Here is a 15,620-nt window from a genome sequence, read left to right as displayed (position 1 = left end):
ACAGTGAGATAAAATCATGTTATGGATTGCACTCAGTATATTGTGCCGACATGGTGAGATTGTGTCTGTCGAGCCGAGGAGAGCGTCGCAGTGCCAAAAGCTGTAAAATGAACTATCAGGCTGGAGTGTGCTGCCACAGCACAGAGCAGTCACAGAGTCCTGCAGGCAGAAGAGGAGTGATCGTGTTAGCCACCTTACAAAACAAAAAGACATGAAGTGAAAAGCAGAGCGCAGAGTGTGGCAGAAGAAGACAGACTGGGCCAAGTCCTGCATGTGCGAGAGCGAGCGAGACCCGGGACAACGTCATCCGCCTCGCCTGGACTAGTCCGCCGGCCGGAGGAGGGACAGTGGCTGCACTGTGCAGCCGAAGACTCACTTTGATCGCACAGGAGACGAGCGACGCAACCGGTCCACCGTCCGTGCAAACTGCGCCAGGCAGCGTATTGCACGCTGGAGGACACCGAGGAAAGTCACAGTAGGAGCGGTGCTTAGTGAGAGGTGATGTCGGGGGGACATGGCTTCTTCTCCGGTCACCCCAGCATCGCTTGAAGGAGAAACACCTTCACCCACCGGGAACGAGGAGCCCGCGACCACCCGACAGGTACGACACGCCTCCGAGACCCTCTGCGCGCCCGGTAACGTTGTAACGTTTTACCGAAGTTCATTCGCAAACACACCAGTTTAAGATGGACCCGAGAATCAGCACACGGGAGCACTGGTGTCTGACTCAGCAGAAACGGCTCGACGTGCGTGTAATGCTTCGTATTTGATAACGATGGAATAATTCTTTAAAATAAGCACACAGATAAACACTGGTGGGTGGAAAAGCTCGTGTTTTGGTGAAATGAGTCCCGCCTAGTCCGGTCTACACCTCATTCAGCAAACATCTGAGTCACCCTGAGACGCCAGTGCGCGTCCTTGTGATGCAAAAAGCCGTAAGTGACACGCTGTTTACACGCAGGAGCAGTTTAACACATGCAGGTTGTGCCAGTAGGCGTTTCCTTCAATGTGACACCAAACGTGTAAATCAGTGCTGGGAGCGGATGTTGGACCTGATCAGTCTTAATCTGACAAACTGTAGTTCCTGCTCTGTTTCTAATTCAGCCCCATGACAGACAACCAGTGGAATCCCTCTGTGATGGAGCGCCAGTCTCCAGGTGAAGGCACAGCCATGAAGTCGTCCACTAGACAGTCCCAGATGGACGTCGCTGCCTGGGGGGTGATCTGGCTCACCGTGGACACACCGACTCTGAAACTGAACGCGATGGTCCTGAAGGAGTCCCCGGTGACAAGGAACCTGGACAAAATTGTTCAAAATTAGTATTATGTGTACTGCAGTTACAAAATACATTATTCAAATTCCAAAATACTTTTGTGATGTCAGATATAAATCACAAAACTTAAATCTTACATAAAACATTTTGTAATTATAAGGATAATTACAAAATGTATATTAGATAATATCTAAAACAGTTGTGTTTTGTTTTAACTTTAACATATCATAATTTGATTGGTAGCAACTTTCACAACTACAGTGAGCCAATCACTCATAATTCCTAAACATGTCAATCAGGTAGGAATGAAGTAAGACATTAATAGAAATAAAGAGTTGTGTGTTGACATGTAGCCCTTTCCTTGCTTAAATCATTAATATTTTTGAAAAATTAATCTGTGATAAGACAGCTTATCAAGATAGAACCATGTAACTAGAGATGAACCAAACTGTTCAGTTTTATCTAACTCTGTTTTAATAAAAGGCTGGTGACGCCTGTTATAGTCTGACAGCTGCAGGGATTATATACAAATATTCAACTATCCCAGAATTAAACCAGGTCTAAATAAAAAGGAGTGAGTATCACTACAAGGTTAACTCAGTGGTCCTAATGCTACAGTTTGATATCAGCAAACACCGAGCGCATACATTGATGTGACACCACAGCCATGCTATCATTCAAACACTGATAACAGCATAAATCGAATTAAATCGGGGCTTGATGAGAGCTTCTGAGTATCACTAGAAATATTATAGAGTCGTCTCTGTACCACAGTTTGCTTTCAGTAAACACCGACAGCATTCACTGTTAGCATAGCACATCCATGTTAGCAGTGTATAACTGGATGGATTAGCATATTAGCACAGATATCAATAAAGGACTACCGTATTAAATAGTTTTACTAACCTCAGGCAGACGGACAGGCGCTCTGCAGGTGGGATTGAGCGTCTGTAGTTGGTGTCTAGGCGGGCAATGCTGGGACCGACGAGGGAAAGCAGGTCCTCAAACTGGCCGACGGTGATAGCGCTGGAATCGGCCGTCATCCAGGCGCAGCTCCTGGAGCAAGTGGTGAAACTCACCAAACTGCTCATGCCTCTGGAGGACCTGATGGACCCAGGTACGGTGAGGACGTCTTTTACGCTGCTGCTCTGCTCTCCACAGTACATAGAGAAGGGAGACTCTCTCTTCAAGCACTAGCTCGATAGCTGCCATCTTGCAAAACCAGGTCTGGCACAACTCCCTCCCACATTCCTCCCACATTTCTGGTTCACGCGCGTCAAAATATCATATTTTGACGCGCGATGGATTTTTCTTGGACACGCGTTGAGACGCGAATGTACACGCGTCAAATTAGGGGCGTTTGGGGCGTTTTATTCGCGTCCATCGCGTTCGGTGTGAACACACCGTTAGTGTGGTTACTACGGCAGCACTGATGCCCTGATGAGTGCACATGGCTGGAATGAAAAGTCAATGCTATGTATAGCATGAACTACTTGTTGTCTAAGGCGGTGCAGAGAGTGAGCAGGAAATATCTGAGGTTGGATATTTCAGTACATACAGAGCTGTGCAGAGACATTAGGATCTTAAACTATTGTCTGTATCTGGCAAAGCGAGAATCTGAGCCTTGTGTACAAACTGTCTGGTGTTTGTTCTGGCAGGAATATGAAACTACTGTGCACAGCATGCTTATTAAGATGGCCCAGGACCAGGTCATCTTGCAGGATGGTAGTGTTACATCGAGAAGGTTCCTCTTTAATTGTTGGATTTCTGTGTGAGTTTTCTCCCTGTGCCTCTGTGGCCTCTCCCCACAGTATCTGTGTTTGTGTTTAAAGTGTTTAAAGTACAGCACTAGATGATCGTATGGGTGAATGTGACTTGTTGTAAAGCACTTTGAGTTGTTGTCTATATAAAGTCTAAATGGAAATCCACTTATGTGCAGAGGACCAGAAGATGCAGCGCATCGAAATAAAAAGTTCTTTGCTTAAACAATGAATTGTGCGATAAAATATTAATTTACAAATTCATTTTTAAGTTATTTTATTTATTCAATACAAAAGTAATTTATTATCTAGTAATTTAATTGAAAATAAAAAAAAATTTATAAATCAGTATTTGAAAATAAATTATTATTCCATTAATAAATACTTCAAATCAGAAAAAAAAGAAATAAAATCTCAATAAAAACCTCACATCAAAAATCCTTTTCCTGTGTCGTCTCATGTCCAACATCTGTGTAGGCAGAGTGTAAACACAGAGGCTGAATGGCCTTTGGTATAGGTGCAAAGCTAAGACTGTCTAACCAATGACAGAGCTCCTTACCTCGCACCGGCTAATTTGCATTGCTCCGGGATTTCGGAAATTTATCCATTTATTCATTATGATGTGGTTCAGCATCATAATGCTGAACCACAGAAACACACACACACACACACATATATATGTATATATATGTGTGTGTGTGTGTGTGTTTCTGTGGTTCAGCATCATAATGCTGAACCACAGAAACACACACACACACATTTAAATATATTAGGGGTGCAATGATATTCGTATCGATATTGAACCGTTCGATACAGTGCTTTCGGTTCGGTACGCATGTGTATCGAACAATACAAAATTTTTAATTTATTTTATCAACTTTCCTTCTGACGATGCTGTCTGTGTTGAGCGCTCAGTGGATCTGTGTTCGACTACTCCGCCTAGGCTGCACTGTCGAGCACAGATCCACTGAGCGCAGCGCAAGCTAGCAGACAGAAGCTAAGCTCGTTGCAACATGGCAAACTGAACCTCCCCCACTAGTGATGGCCAAATGAAGCTTTCCGAAGCACTGAAGCTTGTATTGAAAAACGGTTCATTACTCGAAGCTTTTCAACACAGTCTCCGGTGACATCTGGTGGTGAAAACTTTGAAGAAAGAAGAAAGGAATAACCCGGAGTGGACGGGGACAGGATGAGCGAGGACAGCCACTCCCACTACAGGCTGGACCCCAGCGATCGCCTCAATGGGCTGGGACAGAGGAGGAAGAGACCCAAGAAGGTAAACGAATAGATGGAGAGCAACGTGGTGCAAAGTGTGTAAGGATGGAGCACCCCACCCTGCAAAAAGAGAAAGGAGGTGGGGTTAGGTGAGGTTTGTTTATGTGCAGACGAGCGTCCACATGATGTTAGGAGCACCGAACCATCTCTCACCCCGTCGTCTCCTGTGGAGTGTGTGGCTGCTCCCCCACAGCAGTTGTATCCTCTCTCGTATCCTCCGTCTCCTGGTGTTGTGTTGCTCCACAGTGAGTCGTAGTAGGAGGCTCACATGCTGTCAGGGTGGGTCCCTGCTCGCTCTTTGTGCGCCTGTCGTTGGGGGTTTTGCTGTTTGCAGCTATCAGGAGGTTTGTGTTGTAGCCTGATGTGAGAAGTGTTGTTATTATCATCATTTTTAACATTTCTGCACCGCTACAATAAACAGACACACACCCATCAGCCTGTTTACAGATCTATACGCCCATAAAGACGTGAAACACACATTGCACAAATCTACTATAACGTGTTCATATGTGTTATAAAATAAAGAGGTAAAGTATTAGCTGTTCAGGTTGATTCATAAATATGACCTCAGCACGTGAAATCCTTCTGCTGACATCCCTAAAAGCTCGTCAGACCAACGAAGCCGTACAACACAAATAACCAGACCAAACCAGGGTTGTGCGTCTGTTGTTGAGAACATTGTCAGTAAACCACAGTGACGTCCTACAGAGGACTCGTGTTGTCATTATTTTTGTGTATGTCGTGTGAGCTGAGAGCTGTAACCAAAGGTAGTGAGCGCGTCGGCCTTTAACGTCGCGGCTGGTTGTGCGATCGTGTCGCCGCTGAACTCGTGAGAGTTTGTCTCAGGGATCTTTACATTTGAAGTCAGGTGAACATCCAGTGAACTAACAGAACATTCAGGAGCATTTACTCTCATGAATGTCAGACAAACTGAGGTTTGTGTGTCAGTTAGATTCTTTAAGTCATTAAAGTGTCTCTGTTAGGAAAAGCATCTGTTTCCTCCACCTCTGCAGAACTGCGTGACCTGTAGCATCATTGCAGGAAGTAGCCTGTGACAATGAGTGACTGCACATCATCATTATCAACACATAAACCTGTGGTCTGGACCTGCAGTTCTTATTTTTACTGTCTGGTTTTGTGTAAAGCAGCACTTCAGTAAGCACCTGTGAAGCACACAGTCATAGTCGAGTAATGAAGCGATCCATATGTGAAACATATTCCACGTCTACAGGATAGTGGAGGTTACATGGGTCAACCTGGCAAACTGTACCAGCACATGTGATCACACTGATAGCAGAACACAGGTATGTGAGTCTCTACGACGAGGTCAGAAACCAGTAACAAATGTTTCATGTGATTCGTTTTTCTCCAGTTTGTCTGCAGTGAACCTTAAATACTCACTGAACCAGCTGTTTCCTGATGTGGTGACGTGTGTCGGTGATGAAGCCAACACTCTGTCCAGTGTTGGGCAAGTTACTTGAAAAAAGTAATCAGTAACTAATTACTGATTACTTCCCCCAAAAAGTAATCCAGTTACTTTACTGATTACTTATTTTCAAAAGTAATTAGTTACTTAGTTACTTTTTAAAAACCCGATTTCCAACCTGAATAGGTGATAAAGCGATAGATCTTTCAGCCCAATTCTACTTTTTCTGCATAATCCATCATACAAAATGTAATCAAATGGAAAAGTCTCTTTTTAAAACTTGTTTTATTAGATTTAATCTTTTAACTTTATGCATCAAGCAAACATTTAATTATCTGCAACATTCTCTGACTGGAAGAAATTAGTTTAACATTTAAACCTATTTTCTGCACATTCCAGCTCATAAAATAAAATATTTTTTGTGTTTACACTCAGTCTTTCAAATAGATGCAAGTAAAACACAGCAGAAAATAAATAAAGTCAAAGACTCAGCGGTCCTGTTGCTCTATTTTCACCTGTAAAGCAGGAGTGGGGCAGGCGGAGGGTTACCCTGGTGCAGGTGTGCCGCGGTCAGTGGAAGAATCCGCGAGTTTCTCTGTGAGTTTCCCATTACGTCGTAGCTACTCGGTGCTTGTTGGAAGTTTAGGGGTTTTTCGCTGTAAAAAGAAGTTTTCTTCCCACGCACAGCGGACACTAATGTTTTTGTCACTTTTTATGGAATCAAACTCAAAGTAAGGTCAGTACTTCCATGCTTTAAACGCTGCAGCTCATACTCTCTCTGCACTCGATATGTGATCCATTGTTGATCTGCACACAGCTGTTGTCACGAACGGCGCACTCGCTTACGTCACTGTCGTGAGACATTCTCGCAAAAAAATCACGGTTTTAGTAACGCAGTAACGCAGCGTTCCTACGGGAAAGTAACGGTAATCTAATTACTGTTTTTGCAATAGTAATCCCTTACTTTACTCGTTACTTCAAAAAAGTAATCGGATTACGCGTTACTGGAGCGTTGTTCTCCTGTGTAACAAAGCAGTGATAAAGGAATAGATGCTGATTTTATTAACTTGTGTCTTTGTGCTGCTGGATTCAGTCTGAAGCAGGCAGCAGTGCTGAACCTACCAGTGTAAATGTGATGGTGGAAGCAGAGGCCAGCACTTGGCAGTGCTAAACACAATAAAAGACTCACAAGTTCCTGCTCAAAGGTCAGCTGCCTTCAGATCAATCATTAACCTGCAGCAGGTTGTGGCCTGATGTGTTTGTAAGAGTTTCACTTTCAGGAGGAGAAGATTTAAACGAGTCACACAAATGTGAACTACAAAGTCTGTGACACACAATTTATGCAAACTGCATGAAATCTGACCTGAAGAAATCCAGTCTTCTGCCTGTTGTGGTTGTCACAGCTGCTCGTAGGAGAGTTTGTTTGTAGGAGGTGGAGATGTTCTCAGATCAAGTGCGTAATCGTCTCTTTGTGTAGACGCTAAAAGCTGTGAGCCAAAACTCTCTGCTCTGAAACTCTTCACTCAGTCCTCACGCTGAGAGTTTAGAGGCTGAACTTCTTGTTCCTCCATAACACTTTTCATGAAGCAGCAGAAATGAGCTTGTGTTTCTCAGCAGTGCGCACACAGAGAACCGATCCTCTCTGCTCAGTCTGAACAAATCAAAGTGAAACGTCAGTGAAAACACAGCTGCTGATCAAACTGTGTCAGATTAATGCCTCAATGTTTCACTGTGAGGTTAAAAAATACATAAAAATGATTTAAAGAAGTAGGAGGCAGATTTTCACAATAAGAGCACTTTGTTTTTAATTCAGTTAATGTCAAACTGTCATCAACACCTCTGTGTTGTCTCCGTCTCTGAGCAGATTCAGGCATTACTCAAATAATAAAGGCTGTTTTTCACTATTATACTTTTCATTAGTCTCCAGGTTGATGATTATAAACAGAATTATTAAAGTTTTTATCATTTCAGGCTGAAAATCAACATGAATTTGGTTCTAATCAAAGAAGCTCCTTTAATGTGTGTCATTAAAATCCTCACACAGACTTAAAAAGGCGACATTAACATTAAAATAAATGAAAGAAGCTTCAGCTGAGAGCTTCATGCAGTCATCATCAGCAGCTCATAGCAGTCACAGCTCTTTATTACGCAGCTTTGCAGGAATTAAAGTGGCTGAAGTGTCAGAGTTTGTGTGAGAAGCTGCTTCATGGACAGCTGTACACACGTCTTTATTATTTCTTCATAAATCAAACACACAGGTTTGTCTGCAGATGATTTAAAGTGTGTCGTTGTGCAGTTAAAGCTGTTTGTGTGACGCCCTGACCTCTGTGAATGAAACAGCCAATCAGATCCATCAGAGAGAGAGCAGGAAGTGTTGTGTGTTTGTGACAGAACAAGGAAACAGTGATGATGATGAACATACAGGTCCTCTGATGTTTCCTGTTACAGTAACGCTTGTTCATCTGTTGCTCTCCTACACTTTCCTATAAATAAAGGAGAAAAAGTCCGTTTAGTTTCATTTCCTACAGCTCAGAGTTACACTTCACATTCCTGCTGTCACATCAAAAAGCTTCACTTTGGTCCAACATCTACATGTTAACATGAAACACAGACAGACTCAGAACATCTGGAACATCTGCACTTTGACCCAAACTGTTATAGCAGGATATTTTCTGCATATTTCTTATGTTGGACCTGTTTGAACTGTAAACGACCTGTAATCATCTGTAAATGGTGTGAGACACACTGAGGCCACCTACAGGGCAGCTGGGGAACAGCAGGGATCTGAAATCATACGAGACGTTAGTGAGTGAGAAGAACAAACGGACTTAAGATGGCTCGAAGTGATCAAAGTTGATCTAAAACAGAAGATAAATCCACTGATTCTTTGTAAAGTTCATCTGCTGCTCACATGAATCCATGAAAGATTTATTTCACTGAATGTTTCTTCAAAGCTCATTTCAACCTGTTGAAGTCATGAATGAAAGTGCAGACTGAGAGTGGATCACATGATGTTTGAGGTGTGTCATGTGACATGTTCAGTATTGTCACACATGTCTAGATTGTCCCTGATATCATAACTGCTCAAACACTGATGATTATATTTGAAGAATTATTCCTGATGGCAGCAAAGTTTGAATGGAGCTCTCTGTCTGTGCTGATTTGTCGCCCTCTGGAGGTCAAAGCACAAACCTACAGGGCAGCTGGGGAACAGCAGGGATCTGAAATCATACGAGATGTTAGTGAGAAGTTAGAACAAACGGACTTAAGATGGCTCGAAGTGATCAAAGTTGGTCTAAAACAGAAGATAAATCCAAAGCAGCATCAGATGAATGTTACCATTTCCAGTTACGGTGCCCTTCATCTAATATGGAAATGTGTTGTTGTTTTTTTAGCCGTGTTGTTGTTCTTCCTATTGTGTTTAGGCCAGAGATGCTCTTCAAACAGCTGACAGACATGACCACATTACAAGAACATGGTGTGAGTCCGATTTGATATTCCAGTCAACGCTGAGAGACCTTAACCAGGAAGTCAGAGGTCAGCTGATGCTGCGAGCAGGAAGTGAACCAAGGGAAAGGTCCACTCTACTCAATCTCAAAGAAAATATGCTGGTATTTGTTGATGTTGATGGTACAATAAAAATATATAATATAATAAATAATAAAATATCATGTGATGATGAGATGTGTTGTTGGTGTTTGTATTTTCTGTAAATGTCTTTTTTAATGTAAATGCTTTGTTCCAGACGGACAGGGAATCAGTTGCTGTACGATGACATCATCTTGATGTTGACGAGGAGGGCGAGAAAAACTAGTTTTGTCCTGCAGATGGCGATCTTGCACCGTGTCCAGAGAGCCGACACTTTGATGGTGCTGCTCTACTCAGCTTACTTTAGCCTGGGTTGGACTCTATATGAGCAGCTTCCACTCTGGTTTCACTCTTAAACACACTTGTTTGATTTCACTTGTAAAAGTTGAAGAATAAATATTTTATTACAAAATTATTTGTTGATGCATTTTTTTAGGGTCAAATATCTTGTTTGATTTGAGGAATGAACTGTTAGGGTGGAAAAAGTGAATCAGGTTAAAATAGTGGTGCTTTATATCAGTGAAGATGTATAATGTAATTTAAAATGTTGATGATGGGTTGTAGTGGGCTTGTACTTACAAAACTGCCTCATTTTATTGGAACGATCCACAGTTGCATCCATTCACGGATGACATCTGACATCATTTGACATCTGGTCTGAACACGTTTGTACACAAGATGCCTCAGTTCTGGATGTTCCCACAGACTCCTCTGTGCACCTAAAGAAAAGGTCAAGGGTCAGCAGCACATGTAGTTGGGACAATTCTTCAGTCGCACAAACTACATAATCATTTTCCTCCAATGACGACTTTTCACTTGCAGAAATGGTCCTGTGTGATTTCCAGGCTGTGATATAAAAACTAGTTCCTAATGGCAGCGACTCACTCAGTAAACATGTGTTTCCTTCACCAACCTCACACACAGATCCAATAAGATCAGGAAGTGGGCAGTATAGTACAATATGTGTTATTCTGTGCTGCACTGCCCAAACTAAAGATCTGCTGAAGTGTTGGAAATGATCCAGATGTTTATTTTGGACGATACAGCAGAAGATCAGACATGAAAGTGGAGATAACACAGAAGACCTGCAGCAAAGGTCAGAGGTCAGACTGGGCCCTGGATTCAACAATGAGCCAATGATCATCAAGCAGTGACTAAAGCAGAGCCCTGACGTTCTGACATTCATCACACAGTCAGAACAAATGTCTGCTGATGACTTCATCTCATGAAACGACTGATAGATGTCAGTTCATTGATCAGCTGAGCTGCTGATCTTCATCGTCACAGAAACATTCAGCTTGTTTCAATCAGTAAACAACTCCCACTACTCCCAGTTTGAACTGTTCCCACTCAAAATGCTGTGAGAACAATGATCATTGTAGAACTTCACAAACATCACGTGTTGTTTTCCACATGTAAGATCAGCAAACACACAGAAACTTCCTGTTGCCACACACGGCCTCTAAAATCTCTTCCACGCTTTCTGTCTGAAGTCCACTCTCTGTGTCGGATCCACAGGAAACAACAAGATCTCATTAACATGGTTTTCAATGTGTCTCCTTCCAAAAAGTCCAACCAATGAACAAATGTGTGTATTTGTGGAGGCCGAACAAAAGCATGACACATTTCTCTGTTTCTATAAACTGGAGTCAAACACAAACATGAAGAGTTTCACTGACAGACTCCAAAATGCCCCCACAGTGGATCAAAGGGAAATCCTACAGTGTGGCCAGAGACTCTTAATGGCTCCAACATCAACACATCCACAATGTTGGATCCAGTTCTGCCTCACAGAGTTACTAAGACACACCCTCTGCCAGCATCACAACAGCTCCACCTGCTTCACCTGCCTCCTCAGCATCTGTACACCTGAAGAGAAAAGAAAGGCTCCAACAGCTCAAATCTACAAAGGATTCATGAAGTTTCATCCAACAATAACATGTTTGCCTTCCACAGTGTGCTGTTAGACACCACTGTACCTCTGCCATTTCAAAAAGAGCAGCTTGGGAACATTTTGGCTCCAAACACTTTGTGTTTAAGTTCTTTGTTTTCTTTGTGAAGCCGACAACATCTGGAGCTTTGTGACTCATAGAAACATCATTTTGTTCTTTAGATGACAGCAGATTGGGACTGAATAATCAATCACTATCAAACCAATAAAGACAAACATGCTGATTTTACAGGAACTTTGTTGGAGAAGCTGCAAAGACATGAAACTGGTGGAGATCCCAAACCAGTTGATAGTGCTGGTTATTCCAAATAAAGCTGTTTCCCTTTGAGATGAAATGACTTTGTGTCCTGATATATAATAAAGATGTTGTTGTTTTTGAGCCCCTGTATTAAAAGTAGTTTAAAGTCAGCTTGAGTTTGATGTCTTTATGTCAAAGCTGCTCATGATGTTGAGCTGCTGATGGAATAAAAACAATATAAAAGCATGTAGTCCAGACTTAAATGTAGCCTGTTGTTAGCTGAGGTCCACACACAGTGTTTGACAGTGTAAAGTGTGTGAAAGGGCTGCTGGTGGAGCTCACTAGGATGAGCAGGTGACCACGAGGTGGAGAGCAGCTGGCCTGGCTTTGACCCGGGCCACGCCCCCTTTCTCTCTGCTTTGCTGTCACTTATCTTCACTGCTCTGTCCAATAAAGCTGAAAAAGGCCCCGAATCAAAGAAATCTGCTGCAGCCTCTGAAATGTCTTCTGTTTCCTTCCCGACGGCTTTTTCACCGTCAGCCCATCAGACAGTCCAGCAGCATTTATGATGATGTCATGATGTTGAAGAGGCTGCTACGGTGGCCTCCCATGACCCCCAGCCTCATCACAGCTGAGATGCAGACATTTGAAAACATTCAGCAGACAACTGAATAACAGTCCAACACAACAGTCTGTGTGCAGACACACACTGACCTTTCATAGAGTCAAACACAGCTGGTTGAGTCATTTCTCTGTGAGTCTAAAGTGAATCTAGTATTTGAAAGTCCACTTCCTGTATTTGTTGTTGAAGACTTCTTCAGCTTCTTCTCAAGGACATCAGCTGCTTGTTTGGCAGCAGAGGCAGTTAAGAAGCTTCCTGAAAAACACTGAACAGTGAGTTCACTGTGGCATATGACAGATTCAGCTTTCTGTGTGCAAATGTGTCTGTGTCGACCTTTCAAATGCTGTTGAATCCAAAACATCAGCGGCTCCTCGGCTGCTCACTTCATGCACTTCTGTCTGTGTGACAGTCCAATGACATCACAGCTGTTTCCAGCCCCAGTGTCTCAGGACTGGACACCTTTAAACATGTCGAGGATCAAACAGCGTCCAGCTAAACACACATGAAACTATCAGAGCTGACAATCATTCCAATAACATCTAATGGTTCATGTATGTAGACACAGGACTACAAGGAAATGGCTCTCAGCATCTGGCTGTGGGAACACATGAGTCCCTGTTTGTGTTCAGATTGTGTGCATGTTTTAGACGTGTGTCACATGTAGAAACACAACAATCCCACAATGACACACAGATGTGTTTGACACAGCTGTGCAGCTGTAAGTTGTTTCTAATGATTCATTGAAGCTCTTCTAACATTCTGGAGACGATCAGTACATGAATCTGTTCAACACGACAACAATTTGACTTCAGTGTGAACGTTTGCATTAAATAACCTTCTTCATCCAGCTGACAGCATCTTCATCCTATGATGTGAACAGTTCCTCCTGTTGATGACAAACCTCTGACAGGATCTGCTTGAGGAGCTTTTTCATGTGCAGCTCTCTGAGCTCAGGGCTGAGCTGCTGTTTCATCTTTAAGAGCTGCTGCCTCCTCGCCGGACTTGTTCTCCTCTTCTTCTCCTAATGACACCATTTCTGCTTCATATTAAATTCAATAAAGATGCTGACATGTATCTGTAGCAACAACATCATTGAATCTAGAACAACTGGAGCCAAACCAGTGGCTCTGCTGGGATCACTGGTGAGCCAACACTTCCTTGTTGATGCAGATTTCAGGGCTTCCTTTTGCTCCTCCGTTATAACTGTTCTCTCTTCTCAACACATGATGACACAAAGGAATCAGCAGTGACAAAGATGATGCTGAAGAGAAGCACACACTTCACACATATAACAGAGCAGTGCAGTTACACACACCTCTGCTCGACATCAGGCCTCAAACAAAGACACAAAACACTAACTTGACTCTAAACAGAAGAAACGAGCAGCTGTTTCTGTTCTGTGCTTATTTATATTTGACACACATGCTTCTCTTTGTGCAAACACACATCGCACTATAAGGGTAACCTCGCACACAATGATTGGACAGCACAGTGATGATGCTGGGAGATCCTATACGCAGCAACACAGAAACACTGAGAACTTTAAACAATGATGGAAAGTGTTATAAATGACTTGTTGGCCTCTGATCTGTCACAAACAGCTGAAACGTGTCTCTCATGAGTCACATGAAGGTTTTTGACAGAAAGGACAAAAAGTAGCTGCAGTCAGTTTGTGTCATTTTTATATTTATTCATCTGGGAGAAAAATCTGAGGGACATTAAAATGTGTTTTCAACAGAGACAAGAACATGAATATAACAGAACAGGTAAATGAACATGTTTCAAGTAAACAGCTGGACTGATCAGGTCCAAACACAGAGTGATAAACTTGTCAAACAGCTGTCATATCTTTATATAGAAGCTCTTTATAAATGCTGCTCACTGCAGTCTGTTTACTAATAATGTCAAAGTGTTAGAAACACAGAAACATCAGAATGGTCTTTGTTCACAGAAAGCTGTCTGGGATCCTTTGTTGTTCTTTTGATGCAGAGTTACATTATAAATATAAAGAGTTATTTCAGAGTCTCATCAGTTTTCCTGCATGTCTTTATTTAACACATCAGCAGGGCTGAAGCTCTCATGTTAAACACACACTGATCTATGGACACGTTCATGTGTTTCTAACAGAACCAGGCTGTTATCAGCCTGCACTAACATTATGTCACACACACTGAATGTAACAGTGACAGTTTACATCATCACACAATCAGCTGTGATTGTTTCACTGTCATCAAACGAGTCAACAGGAAGTAGAATCAATAGAAACCAATCATTTACTGACAGCATGTCTGATGGAAATAAGTGCAGATTATGTATGAAGTCTAACTGCACACAGTAACTGTGTTACAATAAGGACTTAACAGCGCCCTCTGCTGGAGTGTTTCAGTACTGCGTTAACTAGAATACACCACCTCCTCCTCACACCACCTGCTACAGCTCTACTCTTCTATGACTACAGTCATCCACAGCACTGATGTGAGGTCACATGGTTCATATGTAAGGAGCACAGCTGACCTCAGGTCAGTTTAATGACTGTGAGCAGCAGCTGTGTTATTGTCACTGTGACAGGGAGACACTCTCAGACACAGCGCTCATGTCAGCTTGTTCTCATGCAGGAGGATCAGGAGCTCCATGTTTGTCTTTCTGTTTGAATCATGATGTGTTTGTGCCATCAGAGTCTGTCATGAGTACTCAGGGTTTCACAGCAGCTCTTCTGGATGCTGACGAGGACTCCAACCTCATGTTTCACCTCTCTGAGCTTCTGATGTCTGTGAACACTCGTGTTTCTTCTCTGGGCTCATCTGGACAAAAACACCTTTCTGTGTTTGGCTGCAGCCTCATTCTGACTGACAGGAAGTGTGTTATCCATGAGCTGCACTTCTGTGAGGAAGTTTCCTGCTGTGTTTCCTGTCTGTGGACAAACACGAGTGTTCCAGCTGAGGACTTGCTTCCTTCCACCTGTCCATACAGGACATCACGCTGTCTGCAGCTCTGTAAATGCAGCTCCAGGTCCTTCCACGTGCTGCTCTGTATTTGTGCAGTTTGTAGTGTGTCCTGGGAAACGTAGCACACATGGTGTTCTTCTGCTGTTTCCTCCTTTCACTGAGTGTGAAACACTGACGCTGTGCTGTTGTTCACAGAGGGGAGCTGATTCTAGCTGCAGCTGGACTCTGTCATCTAACTGAATGTGTTGGTGCTGATCACGGGGCTCTGAGGGGGGAGCAGCAGGAGGACTCTGGATGCTGACGTCAGTGTATCTGTGGAAGCTCCCACAGCGTGTCTGTCATTCAATATTGTGCTGTATATTGTATCTATGCAAAGATGAACAGACTGTGTGTTCACTGGTCTCTGTGCTGCAGCTCTGATGTCATCATCACTCCCTCCTCCACCCTCAGCAGTCCCAGCATGCTGCTGTGGTGCACCCCACCCTCACTCTACACCTGAGCCACAGACCACACCCTCCACCTCAATATACACCACAGTTTT

General features: G+C 43.0%; 2 protein-coding genes across 4 annotated transcripts in view; one reads left to right on the top strand and one right to left on the bottom strand.

The window, feature by feature from the left end:
- Positions 1-15,620, bottom strand: part of LOC146606839 (protein NLRC3-like) — a 154,224-nt gene that overhangs the window by 46,273 nt on the left and 92,331 nt on the right. The window lies entirely within an intron of this gene.
- On the top strand, positions 10-9,571 carry LOC146606842 (uncharacterized). Of its 2 annotated transcripts, none has more exons than XM_085349245.1 (3): positions 10-601; positions 9,161-9,346; positions 9,481-9,571. In XM_085349245.1, the coding sequence occupies exons 1-3, from the start codon at positions 515-517 to the stop codon at positions 9,508-9,510; spliced, it is 303 nt and encodes a 100-aa protein (XP_085205371.1). In that variant the 5' UTR covers positions 10-514; the 3' UTR covers positions 9,511-9,571. The 2 variants fall into 2 exon arrangements, with proteins under 2 accessions (XP_085205371.1, XP_085205372.1); XM_085349246.1 differs by lacking the exon at positions 10-601 and adding an exon at positions 4,224-4,310.

The sequence above is a fragment of the Diplotaxodon limnothrissa genome, unplaced genomic scaffold (genome assembly GCF_057381915.1).
Source record: "Diplotaxodon limnothrissa isolate DT_005_m unplaced genomic scaffold, D_limnothrissa_male_GT1.1 unmapped_scaffold_4, whole genome shotgun sequence".
Classification (NCBI taxonomy): domain Eukaryota; kingdom Metazoa; phylum Chordata; class Actinopteri; order Cichliformes; family Cichlidae; genus Diplotaxodon; species Diplotaxodon limnothrissa.
The sequence above is the reverse complement of the archived record's forward strand: the minus strand, read 5'-3'. Positions and strand labels throughout refer to the sequence as shown.